We start from the raw sequence: 27,980 nt of genomic DNA, 5'->3' as shown, positions 1-27,980 counted from the left end.
AACCATTTCCCAGCCAGACCTGCCAAAAAAAACTCTAGGCCCAAGAGGCTTTCAAAAGATCTGAGCCCCCATAATCTATACATATCTCTTTTCCCCTTCTAGCTTGCTCTTCAGCCCAGTTTTCCAGTTTCTTCTTTGCTAAATAAAAGAACCCCATAAAGAGTTATCCATCCTAAGATGACTTTTTTGGGGGGGAGGTGGGGAGGGAGCTTCTTTTAGATTTTAAATATTTAGGGACAGTTAAATACTCTGTAATATGGCTCCCACTGTTACTAACTACAGTAGTACCAAGGAAGCTGGAAATGTGTCTCCATGACATCAGTCACGTCCATACTGCAGTGCACTTCCCTCTCAGCTTGTACAGTGAAACATAATTATAATAATAATAGGTAGGATGTAGATGTCTTAATTTACTTCAGGATTGTCCCAACTTTGAGGGACAATTCCAATGTCCAGCCAGTTCCACCAATGTCAGGATTCTGTCAGCATTTCAATAGACTCCCAGGACATCTGATCACTCTGGCTACTGTCAACACAGTGGTATCACTGTGTTGAAATCCTCCAGAGCAGTGCCTTCATCAGTCATGAGGCAGCAACGCCTCCTCTCCCGCAGTACACTATGCATTTCAGCTCGCTCTCTCAGCTCTTCACCCCGGAGCAAGATGTAACCACTCACATCATGCTGAACTGCTCAGAGGTGCAAAGACATGAGCTGTCCACGAGTTCAGCAGCTCCCAGCCCAGAGAATGGTAGCTGGCTCTTCAATCTGCTGCTTCCCTGGGAGGGCAGTACGAAAAGAATAGAACTGGAAAGGAGTATGGGACAGAAAAAGTGTGTGTGTGTGTGGCGGGGGGAGGAGGGGGTCAGAAAGAGAGAAAGAGAAAGTCAGCCGTAAAGGAATGCAGCTATGACTTCCAAAAAATCTTTTAGGTTAGGCCACTACCTCTTTGTTTGCTATTATAAACACATGCTAACATGGGGTGGCTTTTTGTCCCCTTCTAGTGACTGGACTGCTACTGCCCCTAACTAATGGACTTGGGCCTTTAGTTCAAGCAATTAGGGATACATGTTTTTAGAGGTCCCTGGATCAGACCTCATACAGGCGACCTGTCGAGGGGTGTCATTACACTGGGTTAGAAATTGAGGCAAGGAGTAGAGAACAACCTGAGAAAAGGAATAAGTATAGACAATTTAGAAGGAGAAAGACAGAGGTAGCACACCTAATGGGCCAGGAGCAGCAGCACAAGAGATAAAGGCATTGTCTCCTGCTTTTTCAATTTGAAAATATGATGAAGCTAAATTTGTGTACTTATAGAAATTTGTCATCTTGGTTAGGCATTATCATTCCCAAAAGCCAAAGCTGTCTAACTGGAATAGCAAGGTACAGGTATATGAGGTCTAGAGCTGTGTGGAGAAAGGTAATTCAGTTTCCTGGAGGATTTTGATATTTTGAAATATGGATTCATTCTAGTTTGGAATGGAACCAAATAATTCAAAATTCTCCACAAAAGGGAATGGAGTCCTGGTTCTGGGGCAGTCTGCCTGGTGGGCTGCCCTAGTGTCATGGACTCTGACAGCCCTTGGGGTTCCCAACTCTGAGACAGTCTGACAGGCAGGATACGGAGATGCTGAGCAGATGAGCTGGCACAAAACGAGGCAGAATTCCAGTTCAGCCATTCCTGGGTTCCATCAGAACTTTGTCAAAGTCAATAGATTTTGATGAATCAGTACATTCAGACAAAAAACATTTTGTTAGAATTTTTCCAACCAGCTCTGATGGGGATATGTCTAGTTTAAATGCCTGTATGTAGCAGCATTTGTGTGTGTGTGTGTGTGTGGTACACACACTAAAAGCAGAAAGGCAGCCAGAATTTAAACCAGACAACACACTTACCCCCATACAGTTCTTATAAATGAAATTTTAATAGAGCATTTATTTTATTGCTAACAAGAGAATCTATTTTCATGGATGTGCATATGTACTGAACTTGTGCAAACACTCTGTCCTTCCTCCATCTCCTTCCCAATTTTTGCTATATTCTTGTTTTGGAAAAATATTGCTTTTTAAATATTTCCATGCTTATAGAATAAAATATCAGTTTCTCCCTCTAATAAAAGATTTGAGTTGTATTTCAACTGAAGTAAGCAAACAGCAATGTGGTTTGCCAAAATGCCTCTTATTCTAACAAAAACACCTACTGGAGCTGTAACAACAGTAGCTTTTTGTTTTTTCTTTCTCTGTTCTACAGAGTGCCCTCTAGTATCCTGAAGGCTGCACTGCATTTACTCACTGAACTTCTCTATTGATTTATCATTAATAATAATACCAATAGTTACTTAACTTACATGATTTATATCTTCCAAGTACAATACAACAAACTAAGTAATCTCCACAACACCCAAATGAGATAGGGAAGTTGTTCGGGTCAACTGGATGCCAGTTCCTGTGTTTATTTATTGAGACATGTTTTTGCAAAAAGGTGGCTTTTTATTTATCCAAATCCCTTTCATTTGAGGCTCCATTAGAAATTAAGAAGTCCTTTTCTTTTTATTACAGTAACAACTTTAAGATGGCCTATTTAAAAACCAGCGTTTACTAAACATGGCTCTGAAACTTTCAATTTCCTGCCACCTTAGCATCTTTCTGCAGACAAAAGATTGGAGAATAAGCAGGCTCTTCCTTCAACTTCTTCCACTTGTTCTTTTTGGAAAAAGGTATAAAACTCACATTCCTGTCCACACACACTTTCAAAGGGTCTAATATTTCTGACTCTGTTTACAGTTTTAAATACTTCCCTTTTCCAAAAGGCAGTGCAAACAAACCCTGAGTACACTATCTATAAAAGCATAAGCCTACAGAAAGCTATTCACTGATGTACTGAAATATGGGGAGACTAATCGTGCTTCCTCGGCACGGATTTTTTTTCTTTACTAGTAACCTTCAAAACTTGTTTAATTAACTTTTGAGTTATACAAATTTCAGTTGAAAATGTGGTTCAAAACCTATATTACTGCATTTCGTTGTAGGCAAAAGATCCCTATAAACCCACACAAATGTCACTAGAAAACAAAGCAGCAGTACATTAATGATTTATTATTTGGTATTTAGCACAGAATAAAGTAAATGAAGGGGGAAAACCACCAAAAATTATTCATAGGATTGATTATTTCTAATTTTTCTTTAAATGCATGAATTGTTGTCACTACAATTACGAGATCATCAAAGCCTCATTTTGTTCATCAGTCTTCATGGCAGTTTGTTTCACACCCACGCATGTTCTCTTCTAATTCAGTTCAGTAGCTAATGAATAACTCCCACTAACAAAAGAGCCTTTCATTCCATGCTCACATAATTATTAGAGGAGAGTTGCATAAATGTCACTGAAGACTAGTGTTTGCAGGCCTGTCTCTAAATTCGGTTATTCACAACCTTTGCAGCTCAATATTATTGCTTAACTGTGATCATTTTCTAATTACCTTAATAATACCTATTAAATCACTTGAGCTATATAAGCACAGGCCTACTTAAATACAACTTAACCTAATAAGCACTGGTCATTCATTAAACAATAATGCACATTTTTAAAAGGATGAATGGAATATTATCTGACTAAATCCTGCACTATTACATAAATGTTATTACAAGCAACAAAGCATTAACATTTTGATGTCTAGTTTGGAGAATTTCAGCTTGAAATTTTACACAATATGAGGTATTCAAACAGAATAGTCCTCACCCCTTTTCCTATCTGCCTGCATCTATAGCTGGCCACCCACATGAAAACAATCAACAGGGAGAAAAAAATAGCACTCTAATCTTAATGAAAGGAATTAAATTACTAAGGATGAAAAGGGAATGAGGAGCATCAATCTCTTAGCAGATGAGCCTTCTTTAGAAAATGTGATTGTCAAAATAATGGGAACAAGGGGTGGCTCTGGGCCATCCATTCTGGTATTCTGCATATATCCCTATTTCCCAGTAGTTAGAAGGGTTTTGATCTTCCATATTTTCAGAGACCTAGAGAAGAGCACAACTTTTTTTGTTCTATAACTAAGGGTACGTCTACACTACAGCTGTTACAGTGGCACAGCGACGGCACTGTAGCAAGCAGTGCCTCTCTAGCGCCATAGCGCAGACACTTCATACATTGGCAGGAGGGTATTTTCCCCGTTGATGTAGCTAATCCACCTCTCCGAGAGGAGGTAGCAAAGTTGACGGAAGAATTCTTCCATCAACTTAGCCACATCTACACGGGGGTGGAGGGGAGGGGTAGGTCTGCCCAACTAGGCCGCACAGGGGGCAAAAATTTTCACAACCCTGCATGACATGGCTAAGATGATCTACTTTTTGAGTCTAGACCAGGCCTAACACTAACAACCCTTTGGGGATTCTCCTTTCAAAAAGACAGTAAGATGGGTGCCATCTTAGAAATCTTTATTTTTTAACTTAACAGATAATTGATGTTAGCTTTTTAAAAACATTTGAAATAGATTAGTTCGCTCAGTTATATGGTATTTGTTTTATAAACCAGTGGGGTAAATCCTGAAGAACTTACACCTTTTACTTGGGCAAACATCTACTGGAGCCAATTCTTTACTTCAGTGTGTGTGTACTACAGTGATGGATGCTATAAACAGTACTAAAAAAAATACATGGAGACTTTACCATTCTATGCAGCTAAGCATAAAAACAACATTTTCCAAGTGTTGGATGTTGCATCAAAAAACATCTAATTCCCTCGCACAAAATCACACTAGTGATTTAGGAGAGTTGGCTCGTAACCAGGAAGAATATAAAAAGCAGATTTGCAATATGACTGCCAGCTTTCAGACAATCTTTTAAATCTAAAATAGCTTTCAAACCTCCTCAGAAGGTAGATTGCATTGGACAGCCGTTTACGTTCATATTTTATTTAACAAGAAAAAAAAACCCTTAAGGTAAAATTGGGTCTTGAAATTTCATCCCTTAGAAAAGGGTGGCGTCAAACTGTGCTGACCACAGGAGGAGTGTCTCAGAGAGGCACAGTCCCTCTTGTTCTCCTTGCTCTGTGGGGAAGTCGTGTCACCCTTTTCTGAGGTGTAGCTTGCTTCCTCCCTTGCACCTGGCCAGTTCTGCAGGCTGTCACACTGGGGAGGGCAGCATTATGGCTCTACTGGCTCTACTAACTCTCCACTCCTCCCTTACACTGTCCACTTTCCCCTCCTCCTCCCGTCCAATAGTTCATGTGGCAGAAGGGAAAGACATCACGTTAGGCATGGTCAGGGAAATCAAACTAAATGATCTAATGTTCCCTCTGGTCTTAAAAATCTATGAATCTGCGCCTCATCCTTCTGTGCATGAACTGTAATGTGAATAGTCCTTATGTAGACATGTAGGGGGACCTTATATCCTCTAACTCCCCTCCACTGCTGGGTCAGGACTAACTAAAACTTAACCTTTCACTGGAGCAGGGAAAAATCCCTATTATCTCCTGTCCATAAGAAAACAGCATTTCATAGTTCAGGTCTGTCTCACTATGCATTGCCCTTTTACATAGTTTGAGTTCTTTCCATGGTTCAGTCACTGACTGCTATCATATTATTGATACTCAGAGAGAAGCTGTTAAGGACCTTGTTACGAAGCATAGGCTGCTGGCTTGGTAACTGAGTTACTGCACATAAAAACATCCCTGATTCTGTAGTGTAGATGAAATCAGGCTCAGGATTTTAAACAAGGTGAGGGAAGTAGATTCAGCTTCAAGTTCCAATAGCTACAAATTCACAACTGATAACACCTAAAGCTGCTTGGCAAATGGAAAAAAAAAAAAAACAGGCGATTTTTTTCTCATTTATTGTTTCAGGGAAAATTTTCCAACCACCTATACTTTTAAAACAGTTGTAAAACTTGCTCTGCTTTTAAAGAGGCACCAAATAATCACAAATTTCTTGCCCCATTTACCTGATTCTCCTCGCAGTTCCCTCTCCAGTTTAACACCATTTATCTCGAGGGCCCTCTGTCTTTCCTCCACTTCTTCCAGTTGGCGCTGTATAGCCTGCAGAATAATAATGATTACAAAAGATAAAAATACAGCTTTAAAATATAGAGAGGAAGGATGGTCCAGTCGTTTGGGCACTAGCCTGGGACTTGGTCCAGGTAAAGGTAAAGGGACGTTCAGGTCCCTTTACTGTTAAAGTTTTCCAGTGTCATCTTGGGTAAGTCACTGAGGGCCCGATTTGCCATCAATATTTAGACGCCTCGTGGGATTTTTGAAAGCACTTTTGAAAAATCCCGCTAGGCGTCTATCTGCATCTTTAAGTGCTTAGGTTTCAGAGTAACAGCCGTGTTAGTCTGCATTCGCAAAAAGAAAAGGAGTACTTGTGGCATCTTAGACACTAACCAATTTAGTAGCTCACGAAAGCTTATGCTCAAATAAATTGGTTAGTCTCTAAGGTGCCACAAGTACTCCTTTTCTTTTTAAGTGCTTAAATACCTTTAAAAATCTGGCCCTTTGTCTTGCTTTGCCTCAGTTCCCCATCTGTAAAATGGGGATAACAGCAGCTCCCTACTTCCCAGGGCTGCTGTGAAGATAACTATATTAAAGATTATGAGGCACTCAGACACTATGCTAATGGGAGCCATATTGGTACCTAAAATAGCTTCAAGGTTTTGTCTACTATTCTGAATTGAGTGGGATAGTTCAGCTATTTTTTCTTCTCATATAACCTTCTGATATGGAAAAGAAAAGGGTATATAGCTCCATAATTCCTATTAATTGGCACTGAACAGGTAACCCTGAGATGAACTGAGCTGACCATACTCTCTAAACATGTCTATGTCGTAGGCCAAGTATTTTCAAAAGCATCCATTGATTTTAGGTGCCCGATCTGTGACACCTTTAAAGGGCCACATTTTTGAAAGGGTAGGTGCCTAGTATTTCCTTAAATTCAGGCCCTGTGAAGGTGTCCAAAGCTGGGCGCCCAAAATCACTGGGCACTTTCTGAAAATGTTTATTACCATATCGCCATAAAATAAGGGAAGACGCTTACAAATGTGTTCCCCCGCCACCAGAAATTTTGTTTACTTGTTTCATTTTTGCTATTTCAGTTTTACAAAAAAATACATTAAGCACATGTCGATTTTTTTCTTTTTTAGTTGCTTCTATTTTGTCATTGATTTCTCAGTAATGATTAGTCAAATATTTTCTAAAATATCAAGAAAATGTAGAGAAAAATGCAGTAGGTTCAAGCGTAAAATATCTATTCATTTAAAGTACAATAAATCAGTAGAGGAGACCCATTTAAAAATTCCAGAGATTTCAATTTCACTTCTCATTATATAGTGTATATATGTTTATATTAATATAATATTTTATATATATATATATATATATATATATACATATACACACACTAATTTATATATATATATACATATTTTCTCTTTGTATGACAGTAACACCTAGAGCCCCAATTGAAACTGGGACTGTACAAACACATAGTGAGAGACGGTCCCTGCCTCAAAGAAAGGTATATCAGAACAGGCAAAAGTGGCCTTCAATGCTCCACATAAATTTGTAAGGCCAGATTTTGCAAAGAGAATTCAGCACCCAGCAGATCCCATTGAGAACTTCATTTAGGAGCCAAAATGGGAGCTGAGCACTTTCGAAAATCTAGCCTGTACTACCTGAACAATGCAAATTCAGACAGAGAATGCAACTCGTGTATAGGTGTGAAGGGAGTTAACTATGACCTGTGATTTTGGCACATTAGAATCAGACACCATTTGAGATCAGCTCATTGAGAAGTGTGCTCACAAAACATTGCATGACAGATACTTGCAATAGGAGGGTTCAAGTGCAGAACTGCATGAGTCACCATGGGCAGAATCTAGAGTTCCTTCTGCTTTGTCTGGAGAAAAGAGCCTTTAAAAAGGGCCATCTTATCCTATTGCACAATTAACAAAGGAATAACTATTATTCCCATTGTACAGGTGGGGGAACTGAGGCACGGGGAAAAAAATCATGTGTTTTTCCTAATCCTCTCTGGTGTGTAGTAATAGGGTAGTATCCCTTTTTATCCTTTCTAAATTAGCAGTTCACTTGCAGGCCCTATTTGTTTAAATTTCACTGATCTTTGCAGTCACTTTCTATTCCACTGTATTCCTGAGTTAGGTGCTCATCCTCATCACCAGTTGTTCCATCTTTTGCTTTTTATATGACAATAAAAATAGTATGAAGAAGCTACATGGGCACAGTTGGGTTCCAAATAAATCATCTTTACTAACTATAGATAAACATGCAAAGCTAGCTGCATACATCCTGCTGCTCTGACTGCTTTCCAAGCACTTCTGCAACATAAAACACAGTAAGCATCACTAGAGGGCTTGCAAATTATTTAAAGGGACTAATATCCACACACTACACCCCCATCACCCTCTTTTCTCCCCCACCCACAAAATACCCTTAAGTGTGTCACGACCTCAGTTTTATTTTGTCACCTGGGCTTTATGGAGTCTTTTCAGCTCCTCTTGTTTAACCAATTGCTTTGTTTCCTTTTCTAGTTTTCTCCTTCTTCTAAGGGTCCTTTTTGCCTATAAGAGTAAGGGGAGAAAAGAAGGTAATCAATACCCTGTACTTAGTCATCTTAGATTTTCATAGACTTTTGCCTGCTGCAAATGTTAAGTAGTTTTTGATTCACTCAGCTAGGTTTATTCTCAGCCATTAAGACATTATCAGTAAGACCCTCACTGCATCCCTAGCTAAGCATTCGCTATTTCTGTCAATGAAGGGAAAATTGAATCCATAGAGCTACACAACTATGACCACACATCTCACAATAGCTTCTGTGAACATCATGGTTACCAGAGAACAGAAAGTACCAGCTTCCTATGAAAAACATGACCTATTTTTTACTGTACCCGACAGTCACTAAATACTCAGTTTCTTTGTGTAAATAATCACTTCTTTGTTTGTTAAAATTTTATATTATATGTAAAAATATGCTTTCCAAAAATGACTGGACTTGATCCCTAGCTGATGTGGCTCCACTGAACTCCATGAAGCTATACCAATTTACACCAGAAGAGGATCTGGCCCTTTGTTTATTAATCAGCTCTGATGCAATTCTGAAGTCAGTCATATTCTACAACAGCAGTTCAATTTGGGCAGCTTGTAATGTAATAAGATTGATGTAGTATGAAGCAGTGTAACAATCACGTTAGCATCTGAAACCAGATAATGTTTGTCTTCTCCAAAAACAGCTTTATTATTGCCATTAAAGAGCATCCTTTTCTTTTCTTTTTTGTCCCCTCTCTTCCTGGTGATAATCAACACTCTTCATTTTTCAAGTTACAAGGTATGTTGCAATGGGAACATTTTTATGGGCACAAATCACTGACCACTGCAATGCCCTCCAAGAAGTACAACAAAGCAATTGTTAAAGGGTTGATAGGGAGTGGCATGCACTGTTTACTCTTGTTCCTCACTTATACTATCTGAAAATGTTTCAAGACTAGTCATGATTTCCCACTCAAGGAAAAAGAAAGACAGGAAATAAGAGAATAATAGACAAGAAAATAGAAGTCTAGAAGCCAGAATTCTCTCAGAATGCTACATTTCAATTTCTCTTCAGTTTTGTCAATGGAGAATGTAAGATACCTGTAAGATACCAGGCAAAACTGGTATGTAAACTTGCACTGGGAGCCAACTGAGATGAATCGATACATTTAATAGTGGATGTGACTCAAAATAGGGCAAGCAACGCCAGGCCTGAGTCACTGCCACTGGTTTGTGTTATAGTTTGTCATTTACATCATATTCCACCTGACATTTTGTTAGTGCTAGTTTTTGCTCATTACGGTATGTCCATTTGTGCCTTCCAGCTGTTTGAATTCATGAAACTCATCCCTGTTCAGTTCATGCCTGTTTTCTTTGTTCTTTTTCACCTATATGTTTTCTGTATTTCATTTAATCCACCATTATTATTTTTTTCTATTTCAGTTTCTTTTTCTGGTTCTTTCTCTTCACACTGTGTTTTTTGCCTTTTTTTTTTTTTTTTTTTTTTTTTTAAAGAGCTTTATTCTTTGAAGCTTCTGGTGTTTGAGTTTAACAAGATCTGTGTCTCAACTAACACTTACTCATTTTTCTTTTACAAACAACTGATGTCTTCAGCACAGAATATCCAGGAAAACTTTGAAACACTGTGATAGCTAATAATTGGTAAAAAAATAAAAAGATAAAAAAATAAAAAGAATTACATAATATTGCTGGTAGCCTCAAACATCAAAGTGAGGGGGAAGCATTTGCTGCATCTCCATTGCACATAGGTGAGCCAGTGCATGTGGATGGACATATGGGAGAGCCTCTGCCTCCCTGGAAATGTCTCCTAAACTCTCTGAGACATGTTTGTTGGTGAATTGTAGGTAAGAGGAGTGGGAGGAGAAGCAGTTAAAAGACAAATGTAGCTTGAGAACTGAAAAAAGGGGCTACCCTTTCTACTTCTCCAGCCCTTCCCTCTAAGCCAAGTTTTTGCAAAGATCAAATTGATATTTCCTGCACATCTTTTGATGAGTTTGGGAGGGGAAGCTTGGGGTCAAATGGAACAGATCAGCTTACCCTTCATTGCACTGGTTTGGAGAGTCCTTCAAAATATTAATCTGCGCCTTTGAAAAATACACTAGTGGGTTTGCTGCCTTGCTTCCTCAATGCACCTTTGCCCTTTTAGACACAGACACACACGAGCAGGTATATTACCTCTGTGTCTGACCACCTTCTCAATATTTCACGGAAGGGGGTCGTGGGTGGTTTCTGCCAAAAGCTAAGAATTAGTTGATTGTCATGGTTACTGTGAGATGTTTGCATGGGAAATGGTTTAAGCGATATGCAAAATGTAGCATATTAAGTTGCAAAACTGTTGAAGTGAAATTTGTCATCTGAGGTGAGGCAGGGTCTCATTGCTAACTCAATCAATACTGAGAACAATGGGCATCCATGGAGACAACACTTGGTCTGCTGCCTGGATCAGTTGAAGACTTGAGCTGAAGGAAACCTAGGAGAGCTGTCTGAAGAGTGGGCCCCCTGGGCTAAGAGACAATAGCCTGTAACTGCATAACAGCAGAAGAAATGGCAACAAGTTGTTATCCATTACAGAGGAGAAACTCTGCCTGTTGGTGGCTTTCATGAAAGGATCCCAATTTTCTGAACTTGGCAAGTGCTGCAAGGACTAACCATTGGGTGAGAAATACCTTATTAGATAGGAAAGTAATGTTTTAATAAGTACTGTATAGGCTATAGATTGCGTTTTAGGATTTTCTTTTATATGTAACCTTATGTCTCCAAACTGTTATACTTGCTGGTTTTTGAATTCGTATCTCATGCTCTGCTAAATAAACTTCAATTTGATTTCACTATAGACAAGTCTAAGTGCCTTGTGCTAAGGAGAGTGTCAGATTGAGGTCAAACCAGTGAATTGGGCTACACTGCTTCCACAGAGGCAGCAGATATAGGAGTACATTGTGGGTGTCCAGAAGATAGGGGACTGGGCACTCCAGTGTAACAAAGTGAGGTGTGTAAACTGCTAGCCTGCAGAAAGAAAATGCAGGTCTTGTGGAGCCTAGAGCAGGGGGCCAATGTTGTCAGCAGCTAGTTGTTGGGGAGTGTTCCCCTGGTTGGCAGAGAAAGGGCTCCCTTCTGCTGTGGGCTAGTGGTTGGGATACACCCTAGACACCTCAGGTAAGCCTGAAAAGCATCATACCCTTACATTTCAAAATGTGATTCCTGTGGAAATAGGTTATCGGATTTTGGGCCCTTCAGGTTTTGGTCATGCCAAGCCTGATTTAACCTCAGTTCATCCTTCTGGGTTGTGCTACTGTAACGCTGACAGACCCCAGTCGTCGACGGGCAGGATCAAACAAGGTTCAACAAGGACAAGTGCAGAGTCCTGCACTTAGGACAGAAGAATCCCATGCACTGCTACAGACTAGGGACCAAGTGGCTAGGCAGCAGTTCTGCAGGAAAGAACCCAGGGGTTACAGTGGACGAGAAGCTGGATATGAGTCAACAGCATGCCCTTGTTGCCAAGAAGGCTAACGGCATTTTGGGCTGTATAAGTAGGAGCATTGCCAGCAGATCGAGGGACGTGATCATTCCCTGCTATTCGGCATTGGTGAGGCCTCACCTGGAGTACTGTGTCCAGTTTTGGGCCCTACACTACAAGAAGGATGTCGAAAAATTGGAAAAGGTCCAGCAGAGGGCAACAAAAATGATTAGGGGGCTGGAATACATGACTTATGAGGAGAGGTTGAGGGAACTTGGATTATTTAGTCTGCAGAAGAGAAGAATGAGGGGGGATTTGATAGTTGCTTTCAAGTACCTGGAAGGGGGTTCCAAAGAGGATGGATCTAGACTGTTCTCAGTGGTAGCAGATGACAGAACAAGGAGTAATGGTCTCAAGGTGCAGTGGGGGAGGTTTAGGTTGGATATTAGGGAAAACTTTTTCACTAGGAGGGTGCTGAAGCACTGGAATCGGTTACCTAGGGAGGTGGTCGAATCTCCTTCCTTAGAGGTTTTTAAGGTCAGGCTTGACAAAGTCCTGGCTGGGATGATTTAGTTGGGGATTAGTTCTGCTTTGAGCAGGGGGTTGGACTAGATGACCTCCTGAAGTCTCTTCCAACTCTGATATTCTATGATTCTATGACCTCTGAAGCTTAGTACATGAGCCTCTACAGCATAAGCTAAAAGCCAGCTGGCTATTAGCTAAGGCTATAGAGCAGACTAATTTCATCTCTCTCTCTCTCTGTGGTCTCAGTGCTGCTAGATGGCACAGAACACACACCCAGAAGGTGTGTGGGTTACATACTTCCCCTAGCTGAGGAAGTGTGTCCCGAGCTTCAAAGACTTCCCAGCTGAAATGCCGGACGAACCCCCACTTGTAACACTGACAGACCCCACTTGTTGGCGGGCGGGATCGAACTAGGGACCTCTGGAGCTTAGTACATGAGCCTCTACAGCATGAGCTAAAAGCCAACTGGTTATTAGCTCAGGCTGTAGAGCAGACTCATTTAACTCTCTCTCTTTAAGTGGTCTCGGTGCCACTAGATGGGACAGAACACCACACCCAGAAGGTGTGTGGGTTGCACTACAAACATTAACTTGTCTAATTAAAAAAAACAAAACAACTCACAATGCCACCTCCTAATCCAAGCAACCTTTCTGGTTAGGCCATCTACTGATGCTACTTACTGATGCCCCTCCACTTTCAGAGAAAGGGTAAACAAGTCTCTGATGAGCCATTCAGCCTACAGAATCTCTCTCTCTTCAAGTAAGAGTTGAAGATCAAAATCTCATTGGTATTTTAGCTCTCTTATTTCCTATTAGATACCGAAACACAGCTAGACCTAGCTGAGCCCAGTATACAGTAGGCATTTTGGGGGTATAATTTCATGATGGGACTGCATGGCTCATTTAATATTTCTGATTAGAATAAATATAACATTTTCCATGCAATCTGCCTGTAGTTCTTTTTAAATGAAGTGGTGTTTTCCCAAGAGAAATCTGCATCTGTTCGTTTTAATTTTTTCAATGGTTTGTTTGTTGGGCTACATATTAAAACCACTTAAGAAATGCAGCTTCAAAGTGGTTTATGTTAAGCACGTCTGTTATTCAAATTAAATCCATCTCTGTCAAAGTTCTTATAACCTGTGGGGGGTGGGGGGGGCAGTTCTGACAGGTACAAGAAATTCTGGTACCTGTTTTTTGGAAAGAGACCTGATGTGGTTCAATCCGTTATATATTACAATGCTAGGTTTGCATGTCAACCCCCCCCCTGCCCCAAACTGTTCCATTTTAAAATCAAAATCACACAAATTTTAAATATAATTCAACAGTGAAAGTTACTTTTTGTTTCTAAGTAAAGGTTACCTTGAGTGCTATTGAAGGCTTGTGTTCAAATTCACCATCAGAGGAAGAAGAATAAGATGCAGTCACTTGTTTTTTGACAGATAGGTGTTCAGAGCCTAAAATGTAGGAACAAAGTGAAGCAGGAAGTATTCTCGCTTGAGACATATGGACATTCACCCTAGCCACTTGCATAGTGCACCTGCCCTGAGCTTTATTAGGTTGCACCTAAAGGCAATTTGGAAATTTGGCTGATCGTGTTAATTAAATTTTTGGCCAGTGTCCAAGGCCTTTGCTGCTTGTTATTTGGAATTCTTTTTTAAACATAGCAGTATTATGTATCAATCAATTAATTCCTTAAACACCATCTATGTAGCATGATGCTCAAAATGCATTCAGAAATGAAATTTATTATTAAAAAGCATATCTGAAGTTAGCCATATTACTTAAATGATTGTGTAAGGCTCACCATGCAGTGTAATTGAATGCAAAAAGTCTGAGCCAGCTCTTAAACAAATTACCCTTGTGGCTTCTAGCATCTGGCACCCATTTTTACTACATGACATCTGCTCAGTGTAAAATGGCTGGCGTCAGAATGTCTGGTCATATAAAAAAATCACAAATGTAATCAGAAGCAAATGGACTAAGAGAACAAGGCTTTATCACATAGTCTCATGCAATATAAATATTTCATTAATTATGTCTAAACAAATGTCACTTGTATTTTTCTTTCTTAAGAATATTATCACATCATTGAACTGTTGATTAAAATGCCATAATAAGTCAGGAAAATCCATACATCACAACAATATACTCTATGAGGGAAATTCAAATGATATCATTGGGAAAAACATGCATTCAGGAATACAAATTAATGTATATTTAACTACAACAATTTTATTATACCCATTTCACCAGAGTCTTGTTCTACCTGGCTGTTTTGTTCTTCTCAATTTATTTGTCTAATTCCTATCTTTATTCTCTTTGTTTAAGAAAATAAAACTGCTCCAGGAACATCTGTCTCCACACTTCAACCTGCTGCAGGGTTAATGATTAACATCTGGACTGGACTGCATCTTGGGAGTACACACAATGTAAAGTGATCAATGACTTCTTGCTTAGCGTTTGCCAGGTAACTGTTGATTTGCTATAATCCAGTATATGAATGCAAGTTTTATTTGGAATATGATCACTTCCCATTCCCCTCACTGTAAGTTTCCTTCCTTTTCTCATTTGTTTCACTGTGAATCCAAACCCTGCAAAAGCAGAATTAATTTAGTCTCAAAAAAGACTAAAAATTGGAGTCACCGAAACATGTTCATTCCAGAAAAGTAACTAAATGGTAGCAAGCACAACAATAGAAGGCCAAATTCTGCTCTCAGTAAGGCCATGTGTACACTACTACTTAGGTCGGCAAAACTTATGTCTCTCAGGGTGTGGAAAAAACAGAGCAGCTACACAAGAGATCTTACAGGGGCGCAGCTACATCGGTACAGTCGTATTGCTGTAAGCTCTCTAGTGTAGACATAGCCTCAATTACATCAACTTAATCATGGAATAACTCTGTTGACTTCACACCAAACCACTGACCTTCATGAAGTTGCAGGCTTAGAAGGGTCTAATTGAGAGCAGAATTGGTTCTCATAAGATTTCTAGGAGCTACACAGGTCAAGAAAAACAGTTACTCATAAAAAAAGGAGCTGTCTAGACTCAAGAAGCCACTTCAGTCAGCATTCTGAAAGACACAGGGCCAGATCCCCAAGTGTGCCTGACCTATACATATGGGAACAATGTGGAGCTTTCCACTCCCGACCCCGTCTTTAGAGCAGAGGACAGGGTGCAAGTCAGAGTGGCTCTAACTTGCACCTGCTGGAATAGCCCTTTTGGGGGCTGATCAGCTGATCACAATTGTCGGTGTACAGAAAGGTCACCACTACCTCAGCATGTCTGCAACACTGTAGGGCCAGCAGCAGATGATGTACAGCCAGTTATGCTAGCTTTCTGTTATCCAGGGAAATTCTCTAAGACAGCCTTTACGCTGTCAGAATGGGTAAAAAGGAATTAATTAGGGGCTGGGTTCTGGCTCACAGTCATGTTTCTTTTGGTTTAACTCATTCAAATATCATCTCTCTTGATTTTGTTTTTCTCTGTTTTTTACCAAATACCTCCAGTATCTGTCTTCTGATCACATTGTCATTGAAATAAAATTCCATAAAATGCAAATTTTTAAGCTTTACATAATTTTCTGGTGGGATTGGTAACACAATCAACTACATGTTCCCTTTTGTCTTTCTTCAGTGGGAATAAATTATTGCCTTGCTCTGTCCTCCTCTCTGAGTTACATCAATAATTAAAAAGTGTTACCAGGTGTAGAGGATAAGCAGCCTTCTCTGATACAAGAGCACCTGTCTCCTTCTCAAGGGACTGGGGAGTTGTTTGCCTTTTTGGAACAGAGGCAGAGTCATTCACTTCCCTAAGGGTTTAGGGCAAGGGCCATCACAAGAGGGTGAAGAAGTCAGTGTCCTCACGTAAAATGGATTAATAGTATAGTCCCAACAGTGTCTGTCACCTTATGTATTCTGGAATGTCAGGCATCTGTCTCTTATTCTGCTTCAGAAACCAATTTAGTGGTCTGTAAAAAGTCCAGTCTTTTGAGGGACATTGTATAAGCATTGTTAGGAGACACCAGGCAACTAATTGATAACTAGCAATGCCCTTCATGGAAAAGTGCTTGATCAGGGCTTCTGAAGGCAGAAAGTATTTAGGTCAAATAAAAATACTCAGTCACAATTAGCGGTGATAATGTGTTTAATATGTCATCCTGTGCACAATGAAAAATATTGAGCATTTCTATAGTTTTTTTCCCCATAGATCTTAATGCACTTTATGGTATTTATGAATATCCCCATTTTACAGATGGAGAAATGGAGGCATGTAGAATGACTTGCCCAGGTGTGATGGGGTATGTGAAGCCCACATTGGGGAGCAAGGGGTTAAAGAACAGCTCTGGGCCCAGGTGGCCCTGCCCAGCCACACCTGCATAGCCTGCACAAACTGGAAGCACAAAAAGGGAGCAGAACAGTTCAGAGGCAGGCAGCAGAAGGGAGCAGGTGGCTGCTCTGACGGGAAAGTACTGCCCAGGAGCTCGTTGGCTAAGACCTGACAACACAGATCTATGCAAACCCACCAAATAGAGGTACGTGACTGAGAGTGTGGGTCAGAACCTTGATTGAAATGATTTACTCTGGGAAGCAGAAGGAGACTGTAGTAAAAAGTGGTCTAGGATATTGGGGGCAGCAGCTTAGCACCCCATGGTGTTGGGTGTAGCTGCCCACCATTGGGCCCTAGAACGGCCTCTGATGGAGACGCTGGGACCACTCTCCCCTACCCACTCCAAGAGGTTGTTACGACACCAGGAGTCTTCACTTAGGTGAGAGACCAGCTTGAGTGGGGAGAACTTGCCAGCATACCTGATTTACAACGGCCAAATCCAAGAGGTTCAGTAGCAGTTTGTGTTGTGTGAATTTGACACTATCACAAAAGATGCTTTATGATATGATTATTGTGAGAAAACATCCGTTTTTAATGCTGAAGACTCAATATCCCAATGCAGCCACTTGTGCGATAACATCATGTACAAGATAAACTACACAGAGATGATTTCTTCTTCACTGGCCAGTTCCCCACACACTGGTAATGCTATAAGTAAGATTTTTTCAATAGCACTCAGCATTGACCAACTCTGTTTCCACTGAAGTCAATGGGAGCAGCTGGATCAAAGCAGAGTGCCTTTGAAAATCTCACCCATAATATTTAGGTATAGGGAAGTGATTCCCCTCAGGAAATCAGAAATCTTCCGTGCAAATAAGGAAAGTTGGCATATGCTCAACTTCAAAATGTGGTGGGATGGGGTTGGATGGGAAGTTTGGGAGGGGAACACTACACGCAGATTACCCGGCATGTGGCTGCTCATCTCAGCCTCTCCTAAGGATGTGCAGTTATCACTGTAATGACAGCAGTATAGACATAGAGCGCAGGGACTAAATATCTTACAGAAAAGAGTGCCATATCAATACATTAGCTTTCTGAAGGAGTGTCTGCTACTGCATATTTTAGAAGGCTGCTGCAGCTAATCAGTACCACTTTTTTTCAGAGAAACCTATGTAATCCATCACCTAACATACAAGTCACAGGGCGCCAAATCAACAAAACCAATCAGGGATTGGAACTGAGCAGTAGGTGATGAAAAAGAAGGACGACAGAAGGGAAGGATGGTCCAGTGGTTACTGTGCTAACGTGGGACTTTTATATTCAGATCCAAATTCCTGCTCTGCCAAAGGCTTCCTGTGTGATCTTGGGCAAGTCATTTGGTCTCTGAGCCTTAGTTCCCCATCTGTAGAAAATGGGGATAATAGCATTGTCCTACCCGACACAAGTGTTGTGAGGATAAATAAATTAACACGTGCTCAGATGTGACACACTGACTGGGGCCATGTAAGTATCTCAAACAGAAAGGTATAAAATCCTGGTAATTTAACACACAAATCAGTAAGTAACACACCGTGATTGCTTGTCAAGTGAATTGTTACATCCTGTTTAGTGACAAGCCGTATAATTCAAGTCCTGAGAGACCTTCTCCTTTCTAAAGTCCTAAACTTATTGTCTGTCAATTAGTTACTTGAGAACCATTATTCACAGTACATCTCATTATAGATTTTTCTGCTACTGTTGTTAGAGCGCCAAAAGTTTCAGCCCTATATTGTAATAACAGTTCTCTGATAGAACAGTCAGCAGTCACTGAGACTAAGTAATTCCTCTCACTTATCCCACGCTGAACCTAATGCTAAAGTATTCCCCAGTTCTTCATGGCTATCAAGAAGTGAACACCGAGTCTCAAGAATGCACCTTTTAATTGAAAGTAGACCTTTTAATTCTCGACACTGCTTTGGTACATATCTCAGAGTCAAAATATCACACACACACACACACACACTATAGTATGAGCAAAAAGGGTAACTTTGGACTGACCATGGTTCATTCCCACCACCAAGGCTTTCTCAGCTCCTCATTCTAGATATAAACGGGTGCTCCCCAATAAAACTCAAGACCTGCTTGTATTTTAATACTGTGATTTCTTCATAAAGCTGGAATGTCTGTCACATCCAGGTGGAGCGGTCTGTGACACCTCAACTTGTTGAAAAATAATGTTTGCGCTTGATTCTCTTGAATCCCACTGTGACGGGGTATACCAGATCCTCTGAGGCCCCCTGATGGAATCCTTGTGGCCCTGCCACACCCCACCCCCAAAAATGGGCAGTGGAGAGGGTCCTCCAAGCTGCCTAGAGTGGCTGTGGGGGGACACAGCCAATCAGGGCCCAGCAGCCAAGTAGATGAAGAGCTGCTGGGTCAGAGGGAGTTCAGCTCCCTGCTGGAGCTGTAGGAATGTGGATGGTGTGGCTAGCTGACAGAACTACAGAACTCTGGACAGGGAAGTGGTGCCAGACGCTGGGGAGAGCGAGAAGGAGCCCTGACCTGGTTGCTGGGACTCCATTAGGACAAGGCCCTGAGGTAAGGTTGAAGATGGCGCGGGGCCATGGGGAAGTGGCCTAGGGAATTAGTTAAAAGGATACAGCAGATGGCTATGATCTACAGGGTCCCTGGGCTGGGACCCGAAGTAGTGGGCAGGCCCAGGTCCCCTCCCCACCTCCCATTAGCCACGGGGAGATATGGCCTGGACAGTGAGGCACCCCAAAGGGGGAACTGAACTACAGAGCTGTAGCCAGGAAGCCCCAAGAGGGTGAAGACATTGTCTCCAGGGAGGGAGTCCTGGGGCGCTGCTTTATCCCAGAGGAAGGACAATCAGAGAGTGTGCATATCTGCAGACATATGCACTCAGCCGTAGGGGCGCTCACAAGAGGTGAGTGCACTCCGTTACACCCATGAATACCCTTTGCTATCTTAGGGACTTACAAATGAGGCCTGTGTGTGGTAAACATGTCTTGTTTCAGTGTAACAGTTGCAGTGAGTAGGACAGAATCTGACAAAAAGCTTTCTTGCATCAGGGGTCTGTTAAGTAGATCTGCTTACAATAAGGACTGTCCCTGCTGCATGGAATGTTCCAATAGTCATCCCAATGGCTAGTATGCATAGAAAGAATTCTAAGTGTTTACACTAAGGACTTGATTGTGAGAGGGGCAGACAAACAATTCCCATACTGGTTACCTGATGTGTAAAAGCTATGAAGTTCAAAAGTGATTAACTGGTGTAGCACTGGAGATAAGATTTCCAAAGAATACTGGGATACTTAGTATATTCATTTGTATGCAAGGACCCAGACTGCTCTTTCAACTGCATCACTATTGTCAGAATACACAAAAAGAAAAGGAGTATTTGTGGCACCTTAGAGACTAACCAATTTATTTGAGCAGTAGTGCTGGAGCACTGAGAACATACTGAAAGATTTCAGTGCTCGAGAGCCCACTAAGGGTGAAATTCACTGCTAAGCAGAGGGCAAGTACAAAGCCTCTGAACCACCTGACTCTCTCTTAAGCTTTATTTTAGAAATTAAAGGGATCTTCAGTGGTCACCAGGCTTAGGGTGAAACTGATTCTGCACAGGGGAGCCACCCCAAGCATAAAGTTGTTTTCTTCTTGTATTTTAAAAGGGGAATATTTGGGAGGGTTTTTCCTTACTTCTAGCCTTGGTTCTTACTTTCCATGAGTAGGAGATGATCTAAGACCAAATCCTGACTTCAATGTGATTCAAGAATTTAGCCCTGTCAGAATTTAGCCCTTTGCTGAAACTATTTAAATATTGGATCAGTTTTAACAAAATAAAGCAGGTTTGGATCAAAATGAATTTTATGGATTCAGTTGGTTTACATTTCAAACTTAGTTAAATCATGATGTACTTCCAAGGAGAACACATGAAATGCAAAGAGAATTTTAATGTGCTAAAAGCAAAGCTGTCTTTCAAAAAGGGTCAACTCCCAATATTTATTGCTATGTGGAGACCACATCTAGTCAATACATAGTACTGTAGCTATAGTCTCTCTCTCTCTCTCTCGTCCTAGTTTTAAAGAAACTTCATATCACTTCTGAGGCCATAACTGGAATGTTTACATTGCTGTAGTCTTGTACATTTTGGAAAACTCAGTCGTCTTGTAAAATTTTTATTTTAGACTCAGTGCGTTAAGGCAGGGGATAACATGTGGACAAGAACCATAATAAAAGAGAACTGAGAAAAGTTGGGGTTGTTTATATTGCAAGTTTCCCTTAAACAGGCACTCAAGATCATGCTCTTGGTGCAATAATGTCAGAACTTTGCCATATCCTTCCCTCATGCTATTACTTCTCCCAGTTGAAATGGTGTCTGCTCAGTCATTTTGCTTCTAAATAAGCACAGCGGGAAGAGGGCGGAAGCTTAACTAAAACTAACAACGTAAGTGAATGTGCTCCAGTAGCCTGAGAGCAATGCAGCTAACCCAGCTTCCAAAATACTATCATCATCAAGTTCCCAAGCTGCTCAACTTTCCTTAGTGACAACAGATTCAAACCTACAGCTGAACTTTTGTCTCTTTGAACAGCAGTGAAATGCAATGTTACCATCAAGTTTCTGGATCCTAATGAGGCCATTATTGCAAGCACAATTAATTTTAAATAAAACATTGATTTGTTTAACTGTACTTCCATTTTTCGCACCAGTTCCTCTGATCCACGCATGTAAGTTCAGAGTCATTTCTCATACTGGATATGGTTAAATCAGTGATAACAGCATGTTTAAATGATGTAACATTTCAGCATTCACAGATTTGTTCCTACTCAAAGGGTCACAGGCATTAAAGCATCAATTTCCCTTCACTTCATTGATCCATGCAAGAATGTACTTGCTACTGTTCTCCTAAGCAGTGGGTTATATGTTTAGTAATGTAAGGACTCAGTTCTGTAGGGTGATGAATGCTCTCTAGTCTATCATCTTCCACAGGAGCAATGGGGGCTCAGCAACTCATGAGATCAGGGCCTAGAGCATCCAAACTTTCACAGACTCCGTTCACGTTAATCTCTCTCTGCCACTAATATGTATTCCAATTTCCTTGTTAGCATTTACTTTGATTGTGAGGGTTCCTTGCAGCAGCAGAGTAACTAAGTCGCTTCCCAAAAAAGAATGGCTGTTCATAATTAAGGCTAAGATTTTGTCATGGATATTTTTAGTAAGAGTCAGGGACAGGTCACGGGCAATAAAGAAAAATTCAGGGAGGCCCGTGATCTGTCCCTGACTTTTACTTTAAATATATCCATGATAAAATGGGAAGGGACTGCGCAGTTGTGGAGCGGCTGGGGGCTCTAGGGCCTCCACCACTGGTGGGGGCTCAGAGCTCCAGAGTTCCCTTGCCCCAGGGCAGGGAGTGGCCGGTATTCCCCTGTCTGTCACAACGGCCAGGAGCTGCAGGGTACCCCCACTGCCGATGGTGGCTGAGAGCTTGGGGGCCTGCTGCCTCAAGCCGGGCGAGGTGAGTACCTCACACCTCCCTGCCACTGCAGGAGGCAGTGGGACCCTGCAGCTCCCAGCCGCCAGGGCTGAAGTCATGGAGGTCCTTTGAAGTCATGCATTCCATGACCTCCCAAAACCATAGCCTTATTCATAATCAGTGACTAGAGTAGCAAAATAATGAATGGTGTAAAGACTGTGAATCAGGTGCTAATGTTTACCTTCTCTCATACCACAAGAACAGAGGGACATTTAATAACATTGAAAAGCAAAAACTTTAACACTAATAAGAGCCAGTGCTTTTTACACAACATATAATATACTCATGGAACTCAAGCTTTCATTCTTCAGGGCAAAAGACAACATTCAAATGAGGTTGAGGATTAGAAAAAAGCTTCCCCTATAGGCAGATAACTTCATAATTACCCACTGTGGATTTCTTACATCTTTTCCTGAAGTGTCTGGTGCCAGCCACTGTCATAGACAGGATACTGGACTAAACAGACCCTAAGACTGTTCCAGTATGGAAATCCCTATGTTCTTAACTAGGTTGATATCATTCAATACCAGTATCAGTCAGGCCATGGGTTCACATAAATAACTGGGGTATTTTCCCCCTTTACCACAGTGGAATCTTCTGCTCTCCTCTCCTAGGCTTTTAACTTTGCCTACTTTATCCGTCCTCCATCAGAACATTTAACATCATGGCAACCATTACTCCTCAGGTAGGCTCTACAGAATTTTCCATCCCATTTGTCTTTCTATCTCAGTATTTACACTGCGCTTATCACAGTCATGTCTGAACCCAAAGAGAACCAGACTTCAGCCTGGACCTCTGATCCCTGCTTAGCAGTACATTTTTCTCCTATTAAATGCTTCAATCATCTTCCAAGTTTTAATCAATATTCTTAATTAAAATTAAAGTTACTTAAATTTTACTTAAGTAGCATAACTTCAAAATAAACACACACAAAATAAAAGGCAAAGAAATTGTTTACAATTAATGCATATGTATATTAAACTTAAATTGTATTATTTAAAGTGAATAATCCTATTTACCTGAGTCCTCATCAGTGGAAGTATTATTTAGCACTTTTTCTGGGGAAAAGTTGTTAATGAAGGTCATAGATGACTTTAAGGAATCGTTCTTTTCCCTTTCATTGACTTTATTCCTCAAGTTACTAAAGAGCGAGCAGATATCATTCATTAGTTCAGGATCTCCAAGGATGTCCTCAGAAGTTTTGTTCTTGAGCCTTAGAGATGAAAAAAGAAGGTTCTTCTGGTTACAAATACATAAGTCATCAGTGGAAGACCTCAGTGAAGTCTCTTTAAGAGTAAACTTTTCTAGGAGTCTGGGTACATCCTCCATCTTCGCACCAGATGAATGTTCAGGCTTAACAGCAGCTTTGAAAGGACCTGTGTGCAAACCGGAAACCGGAAATACGACCGCTGTGGAATCACTTGAAGATTTCTCTTCAAGACTGCAGGAAAGACTAGGTGGGTTTATGACGGAGCTTCTAGTTTCCAGTACATTAGATTCTTGTGGCTGTCGGTCATGTTCTCTATTACCGTTATTGTTCCTTAAACATACAGAGTGGTCAAAAGTATTAGGGGGACTGAAAAAGGTGTGTTCTGAAGTAGGGTTGGCTTTACTGTCTGGGCTCTTTTTTATGCTTTCTGGATGAGAGACAAGAGGTTCTAGAATGGATCTCTTTATTGCACTGGCAATTAGTTTCAATGGTGATTTCGGTTGGCTAGACAGATGTTCTTCTACAAAAGTGTCTGGATTCTTTGGAATATCTTTTGTGTCTGATGAAGTTGGCAAAGCATCATTTGCAAGTGGAAGAGGCACAGAAAGACTAGATTGGTTGAATAGGTTTTTTCTCCTTTTACCATCAACATCTTTCCATTCTGAAATTTCCAGCATTCCTTGGCTTTGTTCTGGTTTTGTTCCACCTAGATCTGCCTTCTTCAAATCAAGTAATTTGGATTGCTGCTCTGTACCAAGCATTAATTTGTTCCTTATCCGTTTTTTTATTTCATTTATTTCTAGGTCAGGCTGTTCTTTCAGCTGTCTCGGATTTCTTTCATCTTTTTTTTCTGTGTCTAGATAGGACAAATCTATAATTTTTCTGTTGAAGGCCCCTGTTCTGGTGGTACATTCTTCACTCTCATACAAGTTACTTACATTATATTCCTCATTGTTATCATTTTCATCTTTATGCTTATATACATTAGCAACTGAAGTAACATTTCCAGAATGCATCAATGGATATCCAGTAGTACTGTTCTGAAGTGGGTGATGGGGCACATATAGACGGATTTCTTCAGGTGTCTCTTTGGCTTTTGGCTTTCTTTGAAACACTGGGATGTAGTGTTTGAAAAGTCCTCTTGCAATTTCAGGTGGTTTGCTGAGAGATGTCAACTGTATGGAATGTATGAAATGGTTATTTAAGTGGTAGAAAATATAGCTAATCATTTTTATTTATGCAGAATTTTAAAATAAATCATGCCAAAATATACTGTCCCAAATAAAGCTGAATATGTACAGGTACACGTGCGCGTGCACACATACAAAAACATCCCGTAAGAAGAAATACCTGTCTTCTATTTTCCCTTTCCCAAGTGCTACATTTTTGTAATCTAGGATTGAGAACAGCATTGTAAATTGGTACTCTACATTGGCCTAAAGTTAACCTATACTGAGAATGGATGCTATCTTTACTCTCAAGTAGTCCTTCCTTCAGTATTTTTCTTGGAAAGAATCTCTCCAGATTACAGGACTATAAACAAAAGATGACCTACCCTCCTCTTCTGTATATTTCAGCTGCACAGTTTAAAGCAAATACAGAACACGGTGACGCAGCTTATCTAGCTAATTCAGAAATATTGCACTGTTTTTTGTGTAGTGCAGCCAGGAATGACTGAAGCAATCCAGCAACAAATGGGAAATGCAAGATGATAGATTGACACACTATTAAATGGACGTATAAATTGTGTCAGAGTTACAGTTCTGGATACTGAAACCTTCAGTGTACCTGCAATTCAGACGGTACCATTGCAAGATTTCTACATTGTCCAGCCAATGTGCTCAAACCCTAACCTGAAGGTTTTCTTTTAGAAGTGAAGAATGTCATTCTCCATGCTTTGAGGATGAAAGATGTTCCTTGTGGTTAAGGCACAGGACCGGATAGTCAGGAGATCTGGGTTTCTATTCCCAGCTCAGTCCCATGTGAGTTTGGGCAAGTCATTAACCTTTCCTGTGCCTCATTTTCCCATCTGTAAAATGGGAGCAATAATTATTATTACCGGACTCACAGTAGTGTTTTGAAGGCTAAATTAACATCTGTGAGGACCTCAGATATTACAGTGACTGCCATAGAAATGCCAATAAATAAATATGCCCATTCAATCCACTCTGCTCAGACTTTTAACAGGAATGACCGTTAGTACCGGTTATGGCAGTAGAGGTTTATAATGTGGAGACGTTTCTGCTGTTATCTGAAATAAGATCACCAAGAGCATTTTACTGATCAGCCCCCAGGCAATGCTCAGTCCCTGTTCCGGATTGGGTTTGAACTAGTGCCATAGATATGGAAGGCTCTAAATCTTACGACAAAACCTTGAGGTAAACTATTGTTCTAAGTCATGCTTAACTAATAGTCCAGTGGTTAGGACACTAACCTAGGACTTGGGAGACATGAGTTCAAGACGCTACTGTACTACAGACTACCTGTATGACCTTGGGCAAGTTGCATATGGTAAATTTTTCATAAGTCACTAAGTAATCTAGGTGCCCAAGACCCACTGAAAGACAATAGGACTTAAGAGCTCAAGTCACTTAGGTTTCATCTACACACCATTTTGGAGTGAGCCTCCCAGCCCAGATCAATAGACTCAGACACTGACCCCAAGCTCCAGCCCAAGCTACTACTTCAAATCACTTTCTACACAGCTGTTTTTGGAGCATTTGCTCAAGCCCTGATAGACCGAGTCTATCGACCCAGGCTGGGAGGCTCAATCCAAAATGCTGTGTAGACATCCTCTCAGGTGCTTTTGAAAAAAAATTTACCCTTAGCCTCTGTGCCTCAGTTTACCATCTGTAAAATGGGGGTAACAGTACTTCCCTACCTCGCAGGGGTGCTCAGAGAAAAAGAGTGTTTAAAAGATAGCTCAGATAGCACAGTAATGGGAGCCATAGAAGTATCGTAGAGAGAGAGAGAGAGACAGACATAACTATTTTGTTGCCTCTATTTTACTAACAAGAGTTTTCCTTCATACCTGTGATTGGGATACATCTTCTTCAAGAGCACTCTGAGATCTGGCAGAGCTCTCCTGTGAATAAAGCCCAGCTCTCTTGCTGTACAGTAGAGGGAAATCTGTCAAAGGAAAACAAGATTGTATATTTTACTCAAACTACTTTGACCTAAATAAAACTTGCAATTAAAGAAGTGCAGTAAGATGAAGTCCAAGATTCTCCAAAGATTTCATCTAAATGGCAACGTTTATATACCCACGCTGTGTGCACATGCATGTAGGAGCAGAGGTGCATATACACTCTATCAAAATTTTCAAAAAGTGGCCCTCAGTTCTTCATTGCTCAACTTAAAACATCTTAAAGGCTCAGCATTTCTGAAAAAAATCAGCACTTTTTTGACATCTTGAAGCACCCTAAAAATTGAGGTATAACAATCACTAGTCACTTTTGAACACGCAGGACAAGAGCTCTCTGAGGTGGAGGAAAATGCATGCCTTAAACGAGGCACGTCCATTGTAACAAGGAAGAATTGAGAAGTATAGTTGGAAGGTAGGGCTAAAAACAATCCCAGTCCCTATTATCAGCCAGTCAATAGTACTACACACTGAAGGGCTACTCTGGAGCCATAGAAGTCGATTGTTTAAGACCCTGAATCAGCAAGCATGGGCAAATTAGACGTGGTGAAAGTCATTTGTGCCTGCATGCAATCAATTGCAGGATAGCCATCTTACTGTGCACTTTAATATTTACAAATGTACAAAATGCAGCCTAATAAACCTATTTTTGGCAAAAAAGAATATATTATGCACATGCATGCGCACCCTCCGCCCCCAAGAAATGACATGCCAAGTTTTGGAAAGTATTTTTATAGCTGGATAAAATAAAAGTATAATGCAAATGCTGATGCAGTCTTAAACATAGTGGCACTACTGGGAGCCGCTAGAACACTGTATAAGGGCAAAGCTTCCAAATAAGGGATGTATAATGTGGGTCAGGATAATCCATCAGTTTTCCATTAAGGTCATCACATCAAACATAAGCTACTTGTCTTTACTTTCAAGGCCCTTTCCAACCTATCCCCACCCTATGTATTCTCTCTCATTGACTTTCGAGGTATCCACTCTCGCCTCCAATCAGCCCATAATGCTAGCCTCTTGCTCACTTTTGAAATGTTCAAACTATCACTTTTGTTCTTTCTTCCAGTGTTCCCCTCACAACATACTCCCTGTAATCCTCTGCAAAATGCATTATCCTCCATCAGAACAAATAATAAATGATAATAATAATCTCCCTGGGGCATGGGCTTCCTTTTACTGTTCATACACATGAGCCTTAGATCTAATTGTGGCGTCTAGGCATTACTT

General features: G+C 40.8%; 1 protein-coding gene across 15 annotated transcripts in view; it reads right to left on the bottom strand.

Annotated features, from left to right (window-relative positions):
• Positions 1-27,980, bottom strand: part of MICAL2 (microtubule associated monooxygenase, calponin and LIM domain containing 2) — a 188,491-nt gene that overhangs the window by 8,762 nt on the left and 151,749 nt on the right. For 14 of the 15 annotated variants that reach the window (XM_078853224.1, XM_078853207.1, XM_078853210.1 and 11 more), the window contains 5 exons: positions 26,640-26,737; positions 23,418-24,783; positions 13,896-13,990; positions 8,477-8,569; positions 5,939-6,032 (listed from right to left, as the gene is read on the bottom strand). In XM_078853224.1, the coding sequence (XP_078709350.1) occupies positions 5,939-6,032; positions 8,477-8,569; positions 13,896-13,990; positions 23,418-24,783; positions 26,640-26,737 (1,746 nt within the window). Of the gene's footprint in view, positions 1-5,938; positions 6,033-8,476; positions 8,570-13,895; positions 13,991-23,417; positions 24,784-26,639; positions 26,738-27,980 lie in introns of those variants that run through there. The other variant, XR_013635922.1, reaches the window with a different exon arrangement.

This window comes from Lepidochelys kempii, chromosome 6 (assembly GCF_965140285.1).
Source record: "Lepidochelys kempii isolate rLepKem1 chromosome 6, rLepKem1.hap1, whole genome shotgun sequence".
Taxonomy (NCBI): domain Eukaryota; kingdom Metazoa; phylum Chordata; order Testudines; family Cheloniidae; genus Lepidochelys; species Lepidochelys kempii.
The sequence above is the reverse complement of the archived record's forward strand: the minus strand, read 5'-3'. Positions and strand labels throughout refer to the sequence as shown.